Below are 18,711 nucleotides of genomic sequence, written 5' to 3'. Positions count from 1 at the left end.
GAGAGAGAGAGAGAGAGAGAGAGAGAGAGAGAGAGAGAGAGAGAGAGAGAGAGAGAGAGAGAGAGAGCGCGCACGTGTATGTATTTATGAGTGGGTGTGGGCAGGGGAACTGCTAATTGTTGTTTTTCGAAAAAAGAGAAGAGATCACGTCTGTGAAAGCTAAAATAACATACCGTGTCGTTCATAGGAAAATCAAAGTTAAAATAACTTGCCTGTTCGCAATTCATTTGACCAAACACGTGTTTAAAGATTATTCCTTCAAACAAATAAACCTGCAATTATTGAAAGCAAAATATGACTGTGGCAAAAACGGGGAAACAGATCTCCAGATTCTAAATTAGGATGCACATTTTAATTACAGCTACTAGCAAATTAATTAATAATGATGTTAACAATAATAATCATCGTCAAAGGATGATTTTTATAATGGTTGTCAGATGTCTGGTCTTCACCGTAACGAGGGGTGGACAACTCTGAAAAATATTGCCTGCTAGACTCGGGTCACAGGTCAATTTGTTGTATTTTGTTTGTGGACTGGGGCGGGACAAGATCTTCATCAGCTGTCTTGATAACAAAGTGAACACCCAATTTAAAAAGACAGCCTGTACAGTACACTTCAACCACTTTACACTATTATAAATCATGGCTAACAAGAGACTTGGTGATATCGACGTCAGCCAAACTGTGGTGTTTGTTTGTGACATCCAAGAAAGATTCAGAAACGCGATTTCGTTCTTTCCGCAAATTGCTGAGATTTCAAACCGCCTGGTATGATCTAAAAAATACTTAGAATCTAGAATCTAGATCTAGATTTAGATATATAGACTCTAGATCTAGATCTATATATCTGTCATCGCGAATTTATTTTCGTTAGAACATCATTCTATGGAGTTCCATAGAGGCCCTATTTGAATCTGGGGGTAGCAGAGGGATCTGTTTAGGAAAGATAAAAGTTTCCATGGCAACTACTAAAACAGTTATCAACTCCCTAAATTCATTAGAAATAAGACCAAAAACAGTAGCTTTTCCTTCATACAGGAGATCTCACTACTAGAGATCTATCACTTCTATTATGAGATCTTAGTGTGACAGGGTATCTCAAACCATCATCTTTCTTTTAAAGTTGTGTTATGCCTAGATCTAGTCTTGAAGCAAATGTTTTGTGCCAGAAGAAGAGGCAGAAAAAAATAAATAGGGCCTAATTAAGTTCAAAACTCTAATAAGAAACTGATCTATTTTAACTACCTACCTCTGATAATAATATTAGAACAACCTTTGCCAATTTGTCGAATTATATTAATATGCCTTATATTATGGTTTTTCATAGGAATTTTATCCAACCCAAGCCTTGCAATAATTGTGTCAAGAATTTGTTTTGAATTTTCAGACTGAAGCAACTCGCATTCTTGACATTCCTCTGGTGGTTACAGAACAGGTTAGTAGTCCACAAACTAACCAGTGATGTGGTGTCTGTAATTTGACCTGCTATTATAATGTTTTCTGATTTGTTTCCTTAATTTTACTTATCCTCTCCTCGCCCTCTTTCCTTCTTGTTTCTCCCCATTCCTCTCCCCCTTTCCTTTTGTTTAGCCTCGTCTTAACTTCCCCTCTTCCTTTCCTGCCCTTCCTATTTCTTGCTCTTGTACCGATCTTCTTCCTCAGTCTCCTTTTCTTTCTCCATCGTTTCCTCCTCCTCCTCTTTCTCTTCCCTCTCTTTGACTCTCCACTTCCTCTACCTCTTTTCTCATCTCTACCACCACCAGCTGTTTTTGCTCCTCCTTAATTGTACCTTTTGTTCCTTCTACTCCTCATGTGTCTCGACGCGGTGGAATCAGGCGCTCATAAGTTTTTGGGCGTGGAGTTATTGGTATTACCTTATAAAGCTTATTCATATCTTGCTTTCATTTTAAAATTATCCATCTATCGAGAATACAAGTTGAGATATTTGCGATTGAAGGAGGTGGGGGTTGTCTGATTCAGGGGTAAAATTAGCGAGAAAAGGGCCGCCAAAGTGTGCGGTGACTTCCAAAGTTTGAGTACGGTTGTCCTTGGAAACTGCAAATTTACATTTTTTGTGCCTTAAATCAATGCTTTTCTGTAAAATCCACTCAGAAATATGTTTTTAGTGAACCTTACAGGCGTTGGGTCAAAAAACAAAAATTCACAAAAAATTAACCAACGGGCACAAAAATGCAAGTTTCTTCAATTTCGTTATTTTTACGAGTGCCTTATTTCACCACAATGCCTCTATATTAATGTATATATATTTTTTTTTTTAAATATTTTTTTTTGACCCCCATTCCCCCACTTCTAGATTCCCTTTTAACACGTACACGTATCATAATGAGGGTGCAGTGGTGGAGCGGTAAGTGCGCTTGTCTCTGAAGCAGAAAGTCCGGGTTCGAGCCTTGGTTTGGACACAGATTTTTTTCGCCCCCTCCTGCCCACCCAGCAGTAATTGGTGCCTAACTTCGAGTTGGGGAAGTAAAGGAGGCGTGAAAAGGAACTGGCCATCCTGCCACAATATAATATGCCAAAGGCCCAGATAGTTGTCTCACTAACAAGGCAATCCCCAATGTCAGGATCAGATGTGGGAACAACTTTACTTTTACTTTACGTATCATAATATTCAAATTTGTGTATTTCAAGTTTTTAAAAACCTTTTAATTTTTTTAAAAAGCAATCATTTTTGTGGAGGAAATTCAAATTAATGTCAGATTTCAAATATAATAACCTCATTTTTTTAAAATGTTGAGGGCTCCACTGTCATTAGTAAGCCTACTTCTTCTTTTTCCATCTGATGCTTTAATCTGTCTGGCTTAATCTTTCGACTCTGCTCTAATTCATGACCATTATTGTGTCAATGTGGGCACTTCTTTTTACTCCAACAAACATATTGTGAAAATGTGGTCATTATCATGCACAGGTTTTCGGCAAGCTACGAGTACATATTTATACAAAGGATTGTCGTTACTCTATTTTTGCAGTATCCCAAGGGCCTTGGAAGTACAGTGCCAGAAGTAAATATTTCCAATGCCGTAGGCGTCTACCCGAAGACGAAGTTCAGCATGGTGCTTCCAGAAGTGGAAGAAAAGATGAAGACTCTTTGTGGTGGAAATGTCAAGCATGTAATTCTGTGTGGTATTGAGGTGAGCTATTTTTGTTGATTTTCAATTTTCTAAAAAATATCGATGTATTGGTAAAATGTGAGGCAGCGTGGTGAAATCAGGTGAAATCATGAAAAAAATTAAACTGGCATTTTTCTGCTGGTTTGGGAATTTTTACGGAATTTTTGTTTTTTGGCTCAACATCTTTCATGCCCTTTAACACTTTACCATCACAAGGCTCTTATGGTAAAAACCCTTGCTATCTAAGGCAAAGGCATTTTGGGGAAAATCCAAAGAAAATGGGTGGTAAACATCGCCGATCGGCGGGATGTGACGGCAAAGTGTTAAAGAACACATTTCTGTGTGGATTTTACTGAAAAACGTTGATGAAAGGCATAAAAGATGTAAATACTCAGTTTCCACGGACTCTCAAGCTAAGGGAATAACTCAACTTTGGCGGACATTTTCTCGCTCATTTTACTTCTGAAACCAGTGACCACCACCTCCATCAATCGCCAATATCTTTACGTGTATCCAAGATAAACAGATTTTTTTTTTCATCTGAAGCAAGACAAATGGACAGGCTTTAAGAAGATACCAGTTACTCCATATATGCCCCAAAATGTTTTGGGAGACCAGAGGCACCCTTTGCATGACAACCTGGGCAGCATCAAAGGAAACAGGATCAAACGGGGCAGCTCATGGATGGCAGAAGCCGAAAACTCCTTGAGGAGAAAGTTTGTGGCATCGATGAAATATGCTGTAGAAAGGAGTGGTTTGAACTGAACCCCGATTGCAGAAGCCTGACCAACATTCACATCACTATGGGTCGTGAAAGACGCGAATGTGCTGCTGTCATTAACGACAATGATATACGACGGTTAATTGAGGAGCATTCCAAGCCAGAGGACCCAGTGATCTATACGGATGGATCAGTCAGGAGGGGTGAGAGAAGTGGATGGGGTTTTGTGGTGTACAGTGAGGACAAAAAGGTTCATGACACGTCAGGGGCCATAGAAAGAACAACTTCAAGCATGAAAATGGAGATTGAGGCAGTAACAAGAGCGCTTGGATGGCTTCACAATACAAGACCAAGAACTACTGATCTCATTGTTGTCACGGACTCCCAGAGCATCTTGCGAAGGGTTGAGAAAGGGCTTCTTCGGAGTGAATGGATGAACCCATTACAACACTCATCACTTAGAGCCATCACGTGGATATTCTGTCCTGGGCACTCTGGAGTGAAGGCAATGAGGAGGCTGATAGGCTGGCAGGCAGTGCCGTGGTTGATGATGAGGTGAAATTTGACAAAGGAGACGTATTGAAGGCCCTGGAGAAAAAGTTGTGGGATGAAGAAGACAGGGAGACAGCAGAACACCACGCAATCATTAGGATGTGGGAAATGGGGATAGAGAGGGGAGAAGGAACAAAGGAATGATTATCTGGAATGGAAAGACGTCGCCATAACCAGACAGCCAGCGGAACAATCAGTATGGATACCTTGCGGGCTTTGGTGCTGGGGGGAACTGAGCACTTATGGACCTGTCCGGTGTGCAATGACGTTGTTCCCCAGGACAGGTAATACAGGTGCCCCAAATTTACGAGCGCCTGATTCCTCCGCGTCGTGACTCAATTATATTCTGTTACACAAAGGATTCAGATCCAGTCTTTTCTCTGTGATTTTTTGGGGTTTTTTTTAAGAGGTACTGTTTTTGTTTATGTTCTATATTTTGAGCGGAAATTTTTACATCAAGTTAAGTAATGTATGTTGGAAGAGAAAAAAAATTTGAATGGTCAATTTTAGCAAAAGATTTGTGTCTGTGATAAGAAGTTATAAGCATCATGTGGCCTCAGCATCTTGTTCTTTGACTTTGAAACCCGTGAAGACCAGTAACTTCAACTTGAACCTTAACAGCCTGAAGAATGGAAAAAATATTGCCTTTTAATTCAGTGTAATGAAAGCCGTACTCTCTCTCTCTCTCCCTCCCTCCCTCTCTCTCTCTCTCTCTCTCTCTCTCTCTCTCTCTCTCTCTCTCTCTCTCTCTCTCTCTCTCTCTCATATGCAGGCACACTTGCCCGCGCACCTTCTCACAAACACACACACACACACACTCACACACACACACACACTAACACACACACACACTCACACACACACACACACTAACACACACACACACTCACACACACACATAAATACTTCATCATGTGTTTGTATAGTGAATGGACACAAATATTTTTCTGTTCCATGAGCTTTATTCCCAATACACATTAATATTGCATAAAGTTTTGTCAAATCCCGAATTAATAATATGGTTTGGTACATTTGAGGAAGAGCGGTGGCCAGTGCACGCTGTATTTAAAATATCTCTGCTTTGCTGCATCTAATTTAAACTGGCAGCCCATTAAAGCCTATTGCATTTCGCAACTTGTAGTTGGCTGTTTTCATCAAATTGACCCAATTGGAGTGAGAGAGTCAAATATTGACTTTGAAGGATTTGATCAAATTGTGTCAAAATGTTAACTTTTGCCCCTCCGAGAAGGAACCTCTGGCTGTCCTCAAATGAAGGCATACACCAAACCATATTAAATTGAGATTTGATGAAAAGCTCTGCAATGTGCACGGCACATTAGAATCCTAATGTGCCATATCATTACACTTTGCCAGTGGATAGAATAACTTTAATGTGTTGTTAAAAACTATTTTCCTTAAGCTGACACGTTTTTTGAACATTTCATTTGACCCAATCACACGTATCATGACACAGAGCTTTGTCATCTGAGTGTATTTTATTAGAATACATTGAAAGAAATTCAACACCAAATAACTATATTTGTAATGTATTCGTAAGTAATACCTCAATGGGCAACAGCCCACAAGTGTTTTGAGAGAGGCTTTGATGTAGAAATTATGCATTCACTATCAATAATGCTTAGAACAGCGTTTTTTCCTCCGTAAGAATGAGATTGTTCAGGGCTGTTATTTTTGTTGTTGTTGTTTTGTTTTGTTTTTGTTTTTTTAGATCTTTAATAGTATTAGCTTACTTGTATTTGCTTAGAAAGACACATTTGTTCAGATTGCGTGCATGAAATGGCATCTCTGAAATGCCAATTAGAAGTTTGAAAATGGCCTTTCTAATAAGAAACCAGACTGCAAAAAGTATCTATTATATTATGGTGATAGAGAATTACTGTAGTGTGAAGGTAGCTTCCTAAACAAGTCATAAGTCCCCCCCCCCCTCTTCTTCCTCCTGCTAAAGTCCCCCCCCCCCTCCCCCATACTTCTCCAGCATTTAGGATTAGACCTTAGTTATTTTAGGGTGGTATCAAAAAGTTTGTGTGGTTAACTGAGTGGCAGAGGGGTTTTTATTACAGGAATCACTTAACTTAGCCCTAAAACTTTGTAAATACATATAGTTTGTTTTAAATTGTGAGGAATCCTTTCCTATATTATTATATTCTTAGAGTTCTTTCAACTGCAATGCTCTGCTCTGGCCAACGTGAGGCCAAATGCTGATATATCAATCAAGGGATTTAACCATGTCATAAAATTCAGTAGTTTAGTTCTGTGGAAAATGAATATGATATATGAGTACTGCTAGATATTTACCTCCCCTAGGGTTACAGGTTCTTAAACATCCAGATTGATCGAAATATTTGAAGTTTCTCGTACTGTTTGGTAACTCCAGCTACAAAAGCTCAATCGATAACAGATTTAAGAATGGGGAAAGAGAGACACTGAGTGTGGTGATATTTCTATTGTCGCGTCTCTGTTCACTTGTCGTCTTGTCTGTCATGGCATCTGTGAGTGTCGCTCAGTGTGTCCTGTAGCTGTTCTGTGTCCAGTGGCTGCTTACCTGAGTATTGTTGTTTGTTACTGTCCACCATTCAAATGAGTAAAAGTAATATATTTTTGTTTAATAAAGCCAATTTTTCAAGTAGATCTATGGCTCATTCATCTTGCTTTATGACACTTAGAAAAAAAGAGATTATGCGAGAGGGGTAAAAAAAAAATAATAAAGGACAAAGTAGATGTGAAGAGAGCGGGAAGGGGAGAAGCAGAAAAAAAGAGATTCAAAGATAGGGGGAGGGGGGGGGCAGAGGCGGGAATTTTGTGAGGAGTTTAGTCTCCATATCAGGTGTATCTATAGGCCTACATAACATTCAATTTCCCGTAAATGATTGTCCATTGAATAGAACTTTTGCTCTCATTCATCAGATACAATTTCTCTTATCATTTAGTTTTGTTTTAGTAAGAATTTTACCACAATTACTGCACAAATAGGTCATTAAGGGCCAGAGATTAGAGGTGTTACTAGAGAGTAACATACAAGGAAAAGAAGGAGAAGAGATGAGGACGATAGATAAACATCTAGGAAAGGAGGAGCAAACCGCACCAGAGCACCCTCCGACAACCCGCACTCTCTTATCTTTTGTCAGACCCATGTGTGTATTCAGCAAACAGTTATCGACCTGTTGAAGCGAGACATTGAGGTCCATGTTGTGGCAGACGCTGTGTCCTCGCGGGCCCAGACAGACAGACTGTTTGCTTTAGAGGTGAGAAACTCTTCCTTGGTTCTGATTTTCATAACGGAGGATTTAATTACTATAATCGTTTCCAATAGCAGCATCTGCTGTCTTTTTTACATATAATGAAGTTATTTTTACGCCCCTATCGACACAATTCGATTCATTTCGGAAGCAGACCTTGGATCCTGCCTTTCAGGGCTAACCTTGGCTGAGAGGGATACAACATCCTAGCTCAAAGACCTAGATAATAAAATTTGTCCGCACTCGGGAATCGAACTAGGGTCTCCTAAGTATGACAGCAAAGTGCCAAACCTCTACTCATCACATGACTGTTTTTGCTGTCTCTTACGAGGGACATACCAAAAGTTGTTTACCTGACCATGAAGGAATATAGGTAGAAAGTTGAAATTTGGTGCTAAGCTTAGTATTTCTTTATGTAGTCGCCTCCCAGAGTTATACATGTTTGCCAACTGTGTATGACCTTGAAAAGACCTTGAGAATAGAGGACCCTCTCTATGCCAGAAAACCAGCCCTCTACCGCTTCTTTGACCTCATCATCACTCTTTTTACACCAAAATTTTATCACAGCATAGGATGGGCAATCAGTTTCATATACGGCATGCATCTTCGTAAAAATATCCTGTAGTTGCTTGCCTTGCAAGAACAAATACTTCATTACTGCCCTGCCCTCAATTTTCTCCATTTTTATGTTGAAACTGGAGAACAACATACCCCCATTCACTTACAGTGCGCTGGTGGTAAAACCAGTAATCTGAAAATCCCCAAAATTTACAAGCATTCTAGGAAGACGATTTTTGGCTTTCAACCCAAATTTCAGCTTTCTAACTTTAATTCCTTCATGGTCAGGTAAAAACTTTTGGTATGCCCCTCGTATCATATTTAGTAAAAGTCTGATTAGGATTCCACATGCATTCAAACTGTGAACTTCCATGTAAGATATTCTGTTTTGCAGACTACGACGATGCATCAGCCTGGAGGTTGCTTGCGAATTCATAATGTACATCTTCTTTTAAAACCAGTTTCAATTTTTTTTAAAACAAAAGTTTCAATTTTTTTTTCTTTATTTTGGGCTTATTTCTAAATATTTTTCGTCCTTTTGTTAAGAAATCTTTCACTTTTTAGAACAGTCAATTATCTCCATTGTTTTATTCTTCTCCTTTTATTATTTTTTACCCCATAATTCTCAGCGAATGATTGTCATGCTAGGGGAGTGATTTTTACATTAATTCTCCTCAATGTGCCATGTGTTTCATTCCTGTGCAGCGTTTTCGACACATGGGCGCGACCGTGACGACCAGTGAGGCCATTCTCTTGCAGTTGGTCGGGGACAAAGATCATCCAAAGTTCAAAGAAGTCCAAGGCCTCATCAAAGCCAGCGCCCCTGACACAGGACTCATCAACAAGTTGTAGGGACAAGAATGTTCGAAGAATATAGTGGAAAAACCAGATCAGCCACATTTTTAAAAAATTAGGTTTTTGGCCCTCTTGGTATTCTGGAAACTTGAACTTTCTTCTCCGCAAATGATTCTACGGATAACAGAGCTGTCCTGTGCTATGTGTAAGGTTAAAGAAGCACTGTACCCCGAGATATCGACTTCCAAACTTAGAATTTTTATTCTCTAAACTTTCTTAAAATGTGACTTGCTGTTTTATTACACTGGAGCCTTCAGTTGTTTTTTCCTTTTAGTGTGTTATTCTTTGAGAATAATTCCACACTACAATGCTCATAGTTTCTGTTTGTCCTGAAATGTACATGTACCATATGTGTTGGGGAGCTGTTTTGTTATACAAAATGTGGTTATTATTTTTTATGTGGTTTTCTTATAAGAAAATAAAAATTCTAATTTAAAACATGATATGTTTCATAAAGTGACTGTCTGGTGGGTGCTCTGGTGTGTTTGCCATTTCTCTGCTATCTAACATCTGTCTTCCTAATCTCTTATGTTACTCTCTAGTAACACCTCTAATCTTCAGTTGTGTTGCAAGTGCCTTAAAACTCTTACTACATCCAAAACTTGTGTCTCGATTTGTCAGATGTCAAGCCCTGCTCCGGAATATTCATTACCGTACATTCATCTCGCCTGTAATTTTTAGACACACTCTAGGACTACATGTTAGCAGACCAAACACAGATAAAATACAGTGGAAACCATATATAACAGGCCCGGTAATAACACAACAGGGATCCGGTAATAACAGGGATTTTTCAAATCCCTGTTTTTTCCTACTCTTTGTCTCTATTAAAAGTTATCGGCAATAACAGGGCCTCATCTAAGCCCAACTGGTTATAGCAGGGACAAAGGCTCGTTAACAATGTGTAAAAAGTGAGAGAGAGAGAGAGAGAGAGTGAGAGAGAGAGAGAGACAGACAGAGAGCGTAACGCAGTGATGGAGCAAGCCCACACAAGCCATGCCACTGCGAGCACACACATCATGTGAAGCAAGAGAGGGCTGCGGTGTGCTGCAGACCTCGATCTAGCTCGAAACCTAGCAACACGCGCGCGTAATGTGTCATCAACGATGTCAAACGCAAGAGAAAATGCCTTTCAATTGAAAAAAAAAAAAAAGAAATAATCCAGGGTGTCATCAGTTTAACATTCCACAAGGGTCGATTCACACCATTATCAGGGATAGAGAGAGGATAGTGGCAGCATACTCCAATGGAAAGTTTTCTCTGAATCGAAAGAAGATGAGACTACCCGATGCAGATGCTGTGGACCAAGCTCTTCTGATGTGGTTTAAGGAGGCAAGGAGAAAGTTAGTGCCAAAACCCCTGTTCGTGGGTACTTGTGGCAAGGGAAACTACCCATGAATAAGTACAGCTGGATTAGTCCACAAATGCTTACTTTCCTGGCATTTCTGATTTAACAGGGATCGGATATAACAGGACATTTTCTCTACTCCCACCATCCCTGTTATATCAGGTTTCCACTGTATAACAGGACATTTTCTCTACTCCCACCATCCCTGTTATATCAGGTTTCCACTGTAAAATCGGTAAAATGGCACAGGTTTAATGCCCCTATCAACACTACTAGGTCATTTCAGAGCTGGGACCTCCAAGTTTAACGTTCATCTCCGAAAGGACTGAGCCGCATACGAAATTCAAGTTAAGTGCCTTTCCCAAAGACACAATGTCGGACCAAGCTGAGGCTCTAACCCACAATCTCACAATTATGGTTCCGGTAGCCTAACAACTTGGCTCCAACATGCAGTGGCGAAGAGTGGAACCTTTACACCACAGACATTGGGCTAGAAATAAAATGTTGCCATTAACATTCCTCGGACGATCATAATATATTTCTGTTTGTCTATCATCTCACCTCCCTTCCCCCCTGAGACTGCGGGTGTCTAGAGCCTCTGTACCCGGACACAATTCAAGTGGGTGGTCAGCAAGAGCTCTGATGTGGTTGGCTGTCTCTTTCCTGTCAAACGTCTCTATTCTATAGTCCTCATCTCTCTTTTCTTTGAGTAACTCTCTAGTAACACCTAATCTTCGGCACACTTATATGACCTATCACTGATAGTATCAGTATTTGTGTTGCAAGTGCCGTAAAACTTTTACTAAAACTAAACAAAACAATTCAAACCAGCAAGTCTTCTCTGTTTCTAATACATTTGCTATGCTCTGCACAAGAGTATGAACAAAATCTTAACAAAATGAAAAACCAACATCTTTTCAATAGCTATTTATTGACCAACTGACTATAATCAGCAAGTAGGCGACAATAAGTTACACACATTGATAATTAAATAATGATAATCATATTTAGTTATACATTTAAAATGAGCATGACAGAATTAGCAATAAAAGAAATCCAGGGATTAAAATTCCTCAGCTTTGTAATTCAACACTGGAGGAGATAGGACGCAAAAAAAAAATAATTTCATTTCAAAGTAACAAATTCAAAACTGAGTGTGAAATACATCATTCCAATCCTTCAGCGTCCAAATTGTTTCAAAACAACAAGTTCGGGAAATCCTGAAGGACAAAGATCGACCTGAGCTGCGGAGAGGTGCAAGGAGAAAACCAATCGAAACAGTTCGAAAGCTCGATTTTCATTCCCTGCTCCGCAGCTGACAGGACTGAAGAATGAACCTCGTTCTGCCGGGTGCAAAATAGAAAAAGCCAGCAAAAGCCTGTTATTTATATCCTGTGGGTGGTCAGATAATTAATCAATTATTGACAGCGGCAAATGAACGTGCAAGTCATACAGTTTACATGAAACAGTACAGTAGTAGTAGTAGTACGGTAGTAGTGTTTTCAAGATGAAGGGGCGACATGATGACCAATTTCTTAATAATAATAATAATTATGTGACAAGAGCAACTGCGTTCCATATCTACGTATATACGAATACTCCTGCAGAAATATCCGCGCAATAATGTGAAAAGCTGTAGTATTATTATTATTATATCGGGGCAATTACTCCATCCAGCAGGATGAGAAAGTCTCCCAATCGCATCAAAGGATGATCAAATCTTCAACACCAATCCCAAACCCAGGAAATTAGATCTTGTGTCAGTACCACCTACCTAATTCAAAACAGAAGCCAACAGAAGTCGGGGGATGGGGTGAAAGTGTTGTTGTAGCAGAAAAGAGGAAGAATTGTACAAATCATAGATTTATTATCTGAACACAAAATAAACTTCATAACTCAACTCGTCTCTCCACGACTGCTCAACCCTTACAGACCCCATTCCAAATCCTAAATAAAAATACAAAGCTACAAAAACAAATGAAGCAGAGAAAAAGTGAGAAACAGGCAGGGGACGGAAAGAAAATACTTAGTTAAACTGTCGGGCGCAGCAAAAGAAGACAGGAATCTAAGACGTAAACAACGACAGAAAAAGGAGAGGGAGAGGGAGAGAGAATGAGAAAGAAAGAAAGAGAGAGAGAGAGAGTAGAAATCTCAACAGAATGAACTTTGTGCATTGAATGTTTTGATTACTTGATCAATGATCGATCCCTGACAGCTTTGTCCTCATTTGAAAACGTATTGCACATTGCACATAATGTGTTCCTTCATTGGGGGGGGGGCATATACACACTATACAAAAATCACTTTTTTCTCTCTCCTCAGAAACTATATCACTCTCCTTTTCACAAATGATCAGACATTCCTATAATAATCATTGGGTGTAGCAAACTTGATTAAGATATAAAAATTCTACGGTTTAAATAAATCATAAGAATAAATTTAGAAAAGTAAAAAGCACCAGTAGAGCATGGATTTTTTTTGCTTGTTTTTCAGTTCATGATCATCAATGAAAAACATATATATATTACACTGAAAGTTTACAAAGCGTTAAAAAGAACAAACTGAACTTTGGCAAAATGGCAGTGTGACTAGTGGAATGATGGTGACATATATATGTATATATACACATATATATATAAACAATCTATATAATAGTTGTGGTTGACTGCACTATGTGCTACAAAGTGAACGAATTGATGTTACTTGTTCATTGAGCTGTCACCTGGTAACGCCACCTCCTCCACCGCACCTCTGTTCTCCGAGACTCCTCCACTATTTGTAAATTTGTTCTGCATCGTCTTATCTCTTCTTTCTTCCATGTCTTTCACTTCTTTCCCCAAACAATCTTATTTAACTCGTCAGATCTCATCATTTCTCAGGTATATCAAACTTCAAGCACACAAGTCATTGGTTTGAGAGATTTCTGTTCACAAATTAAGTCATTTACATTCTTTAAAAAAAGAAGAAGAAGAAAAAAAGAAGCAACAAAGCAGGAAGTCAGAGCTGTAATATTTTTTAAAAAACAACATACAGTCACCATGTTTCTACATTTCTGCACTGAGTAAACGAGGGGTTATAATAACAAAAATAAAGGAGAGAGAGAGAGAGAGAGAGAGAGAGAGAGAGAGAGAGAGAGAGAGAGAGAGAGAGAGAGAGAGAGTAAACAACTATATACAATAAGTCTTTGGAACAACTTATATGTCTGCAGTAATACAGCAACGTTAAGTTTATGTCACACCTGGATATAACCATTACATAATAATAATGATGATAATAATAATAATAATAATATTTCAAGGACTACTGGTACATTGGCTACTTCCTCAACAAACCAACGCAAACAACAACATGTTTGTCCAGACAGAAGCAGCGTGTTCATGATACAACCCCAAGACAAAAATGCACACAGCATGTTCAGGATATACGACCAGAAGACAAAATGCAAACACGCGTGTGTGTATATGTGTGTGTGGTGGCATGGGAAAACCCATCAGTGAGACATTTTCAAGTTCCACTTCTTCCTGCTCTACTGCGCAGATGCTTTCTCTCCCATCTTAAAACTGAAGAAAATATTTTTTAGTTTCTTTTCCCAGGTTTTAGTACGAGTTCTACGGCACTTGCAACGCCAATAGGTCATAAGAGTGCTGAAAACTTTACTAGAGAGAAAAACGCGATAGATGTTTAAAAGGAAAGAAGGAGCAAACCACACAGATGGGTTTCCTCACGCCGCCACACTTAACTACATCATCGCCACGACAACACAAACAACAGCGACGATGCATGTGCACTCCCTACTTCCACAGGGTAGGAGAGTTGACCACTCACTCGCAGCGCAAACAACGGCATTTATGAGAAGTAGCAGCAAGATCCACGGCAAAAGCACACACAGAGCACAACAGGAAGAAGCATTGGCTGATGGGAACAACTTCGGAGTTGATTGATCAATGATGGACAAACCTTCAGGAACGAACGTGAGAGTGGCCAATGTTGGATGAATGATGGATAAAACCTACAGAAACGAAATGGTGAGGTGAATGAGAGATGAATGTTGGGCCATAAAAAATGAATGAATCAGCAATGTGTGTGGCAAAGTTTGATGGGGGGGGGAGAAAAAATGCCTGTCAGGTGATGAGATATGAACAACCAATGGAGACTAAAAGTATGGGCGGATGACAGATGTGAACATGATTGAAGAAGTTTAGAAGAAAGAGCTGGATAAATGAAAAAACGGTTTTGGTCGGAAAACACTCTTTCCTTCTCTCGTATTAACAGACACACCTTGTAAATCAACAATGAAATGCATGCAGACATATCCGGAAAGAAAGAACATAACAGAGAGAAAAAAAGAATGCTCTACCAACCATGTAGTTTGGTCTGTCGTACCAACATTAGTCACTTGACCAATCAGTGTTCACGGGCTAGCTACACACAGCACAAAGGGAGCCTCGGAGAACAAAAAACACACCAGGAAACAAACAATGTCCCCGGTGCTGTAACTGAGATCTTAAGAACAAATCTTTCCGATCATACATACCAAAGGGTCTTCAAAAAAGACCTTTTATTTAGATCATACGAAAACATATTATACAGGCGTGGGGCGGCAAAGAAAATACTTTTGAACACACAGCCATATTCTGATTCAACACGAGAAAGAGAGAGGGAAGGGGACTTGTACTATTATACATCTCAGAAATTTATTGTTTAAAATGCATAGTCTTGTGGTAAACGTAAATATTACACTTTATATACGCCCACACTGACACAGTTAAGATCAAGATCACTCTGAAAATGCGGGTGTTTTATAACCCTGCATGTCTGGGCCAGCCCAGACTCACATCCCTACAGCAAGACAGTCACTTGACAGTGAAACTCGACAAAATATTTCTCCCGAGTGGGAACTGAACTCACGTCTTTCATGGTCAAGTCTAACCACTACACCACAGGCATCCGTCACAATGCATAGGAGTCAGTTGATATTTCTTTTCTTTTTTTCGGAACAGTGAGAAATCTGGATAGATAAAAGTAAAGACAAAGTATAATCTCCCCGCCCCCAAAAAAAAATCTTTCTGCACATAAACGGCTAGTCAACGAAAAACGAACATACCAACTTTATGTCATGATTTTTAAAGTCCTTGAAAATCAAAATGCTTGTCATTTCCAAAAATTTATTATCCGATATTTATTCTGTAAAAACCGTTGTTCATGTTTTTGTCAGTTCTCTAAGGTTGAATTAACAAAATTGAAGTTGAGTACCTTCAAAATATCACTTGTGGTACCAATGTCAAGACTAAGCACCACTGGGACACTCAATCATGCCAGTTCAAAACTGGAAGGGGGGGGGGGGTGGAGGAGGGGGGGGGGAGGAGGGGGGGCGCATAGGGGACTAACTCTACCTTCACCAGACTCTGTCCACAAGACAGGTGGTTCACTGGTTGCATAAGAGGGTCACAGACAAAACATGCTGCTGTACCATCTCTCTCAATGCACCTCACTCACTCTGCAAAAATACTATCACATACTTCCCCAAATTCAACCCCTGGCTATCATTCATCAGCGTGGTTCTTATTTTGTGGTCTCTAGCAGAGTGAGGTGAGAAAGGGACTAGAAGATACTACCATATTTTTCATCCCTCCAAAAAACCCACAAAAAAAACCAACCCCAAAAACCCCAAGACAATACAGCAAAATCATTGTTATGGGAAAGGAAGAAAAATAATTCTTGGTACCGGTATACAATGTCATTTTCGCTAACAATAATATTTTTCTCTAAAACAAGTGTCACAGACTTGAGGAACATTGTCGAGTTCAAGTCATTCCAGAAACTAACCTATGTACTTCTCATACTGAACTGTTTGCAAAGCCAACTTAAATAGCTTTACCAAACGTTAACTTGTTTTCATCAATCATTACTCAAAAGAGCTCTCGAATCTGTTTGCAAAGTTAACTCCCAAAATGTCACCAAATCTCAAAAGACTAGAAATTTTTTCGAAGAAAGAGAAATATTCATCCGCGTCACTATGTGAAAAGCCACCAGCAGTAATTTGACACTGATGTGACCAATTTGTAAAACCCAAAGCTTTCTTCCTGGTAAGCTCCTTGGAGATAGAGATCCAAACATAATATCAACATTAGTTTCTCGGGAGCTTCAACAAACTTACAAGCTCTCCCCTGGAAATTCACAGAGCGGTAAAATAGAAATAATGCTTGACGAGTCATTTAAGACACAGACAACACACACTCCGGCAGACACCCACAAGGCAAATAAGAAACAGATCTCCCCCCCTCCCCCCCCCCCCCCCCCCCCCCCCCCATTATTTTACAAACAAGACGTGAACAAACACAAAGAAGGGGATTATTTCTGCTACTTGCTCAGCCAGCTTATGGAGTAGAGAGTACAGAGAACAAGGAAGAAAGGCAAGTAGGAGGAGGAAGAAGAAGAGGAGACGGAGGAGTAGGAGGAGAAATGTACAAGTGCTCAATCTCACATTGTGAGTAAGACGCAGTGTGCACCTACCCTACTAGTCCTGGTTTGCAAGCTTGGGACAGGTTTTTTAAAAATCAAACAAACTGACCTAAATGAACTTTGGCCTTGATGTACAATATGGTCCCCTGAACAATTAGTCCACAAAAATTAGATAACAGTGACACAGTCACAGAGGAGGCTAAAACCTGTCTTAAATCCTCGAGAGCGGGGGATAAGGGATATGGCCCCAGTTTTGGCAAAAAAAATTTTTACGTTGAAAGTCAATTCACCACGAGTTCTACATAATTTGATGCAGAAAACAAACAAACCGCTTCTTCTGACGACTGAGGACATCTGTGCCAAAAACTAAGAGAAATTGGGTCTGTACTCTTGGAAGCTATTCTACCAACCCATCAGAACAAGGACAGAGTAGAATAAGTGTACACCGGCCACCATGAGAGCCGTTGAAAACAATAAAGACGCACACAAACGTAGCAAGTGTCAAAACACAAATTCAATGCCATTAAAAAATATCACACTATGCTGGGAGGGGGATGGATGAGACTTATTCACTGGTCACAGTAGAGGGGGAAAAAAAAGAGAAAAAAAAGGAGAAAAAATGCAAGCACAACTACTTATAGCAGCAGTCTACGTTAACAAGCGTCATCATCATCATGTATACATCACACATGTACAAAGAGAGAAAAACGGATGATTGCACACGGCAGAAAAGAAACAATGGTCTTAAGCTCTAACCACGTAACTGGAAGAAATGCGGGTTAACTCTCTTTTCCGTTCTTAAACCATTGCCAGCTAACTAAAATATTTGGGTCCTCAATAAAAATCAAAGAGCCACCAGGCACTATATAGAGTTTATATAGATACTGTGAGCTAACTTTCGTGTCTTCTGTAATCATTCTTGTTCTTCATAATCAGGTCATACTTGAAGACTAGTATCTGTTGTATATTGGGTCGTCCAGCTTGGCTCTTGTTTGTTTGGGGGGTTTTTTTGTCTGACGAAAATTGTCAGGAAACCAGTTACGTAGTTAAAGCATAACACCACTGAAAAAGAAAAAAAACCCCTCCAGAACGTTTCTCCAGTCACGCTCCAGAGAGACCGAAGTCATATCTCCACCTTCTGGAAGAGATGAGATACACACTACTTTGTAACTGGTCATCGTGGTTCCTAAATGCCTTTCACTCCCAGCAACACAATTTAGATCATTTAGGAGGTGGGCAGCTCCGACTTTGTCTGTCTGTCAGAGCAAACTCAAACCCCGCTGGGAGGAGCTCATACATCCCAGCAGAATGACAGGAGATACTTAAGAAAACACTCACGTCTTCTAAATGTAAAGTGAAGAGGTGAAGAGGCTTACTGTTCCATTATAAAGCCCTGGTTTCTAAAGTGTATATGACACATTAAATGATTACCTGCACTAAGTATTCTTTTTCTGTGAGCACAGGCCCTGAACATCTTTTATTCTTTGAATCAGAAGTTGTTGAAATAATTTTACAAGAGGATACTTACATTTTTATCTGATCTTATAACTCTTCTTCATCGACACCAGCAGAAAAGTCTGCAACTAATTTCAGAGTTAATTAGGGGAAGGGGGAAGGGATAGAAGAGCATAAAATCTTTATCAGTTTTTCCCCTAAAGATCACAGGTATCAAGTTAAGACTCTGTCACTCTACTGTGGATGCAGATACCAAACCTGGCTACCACAACTGCCGCCCTCCTGTCAAATTCGATAACTGCATTTCCTGCGATGGCAAACACCGGAATGTACATTGGGCACTCAAGGCAAAAGAAAATCCAAAACTAGAAATTC

The 18,711-nt window shown here is 39.7% G+C and overlaps 1 protein-coding gene across 1 annotated transcript; it reads left to right on the top strand.

Annotated features, from left to right (window-relative positions):
* Positions 1 to 487: 487 nt before the first annotated feature.
* On the top strand, positions 488 to 9,511 carry LOC101863059 (isochorismatase domain-containing protein 1). Its single transcript, XM_005109571.3, has 5 exons — positions 488 to 768; positions 1,388 to 1,435; positions 2,988 to 3,149; positions 7,548 to 7,664; positions 8,922 to 9,511. Exons 1-5 carry the CDS (start codon positions 643 to 645, stop codon positions 9,066 to 9,068), a joined length of 600 nt encoding a protein of 199 aa, XP_005109628.1. The 5' UTR covers positions 488 to 642; the 3' UTR covers positions 9,069 to 9,511.
* The last annotated feature ends 9,200 nt before the right edge of the window (positions 9,512 to 18,711 follow it).

The sequence above is a fragment of the Aplysia californica genome, unplaced genomic scaffold (assembly GCF_000002075.1).
Source record: "Aplysia californica isolate F4 #8 unplaced genomic scaffold, AplCal3.0 scaffold00792, whole genome shotgun sequence".
NCBI classification, from domain to species: Eukaryota; Metazoa; Mollusca; class Gastropoda; order Aplysiida; family Aplysiidae; genus Aplysia; species Aplysia californica.
The sequence above is the reverse complement of the archived record's forward strand: the minus strand, read 5'-3'. Positions and strand labels throughout refer to the sequence as shown.

Bases quoted from the DNA above. Each gene is read 5' to 3' on its own strand.
- LOC101863059 (XM_005109571.3), top strand. From the start codon at position 643: ATGGCTAACAAGAGACTTGGTGATATCGACGTCAGCCAAACTGTGGTG. The intron at 769-1,387 runs GTATGATCTAAA...TTGAATTTTCAG, and splicing joins CTGAGATTTCAAACCGCCTG to ACTGAAGCAACTCGCATTCT. The intron at 7,665-8,921 runs GTGAGAAACTCT...ATTCCTGTGCAG, and splicing joins ACAGACTGTTTGCTTTAGAG to CGTTTTCGACACATGGGCGC.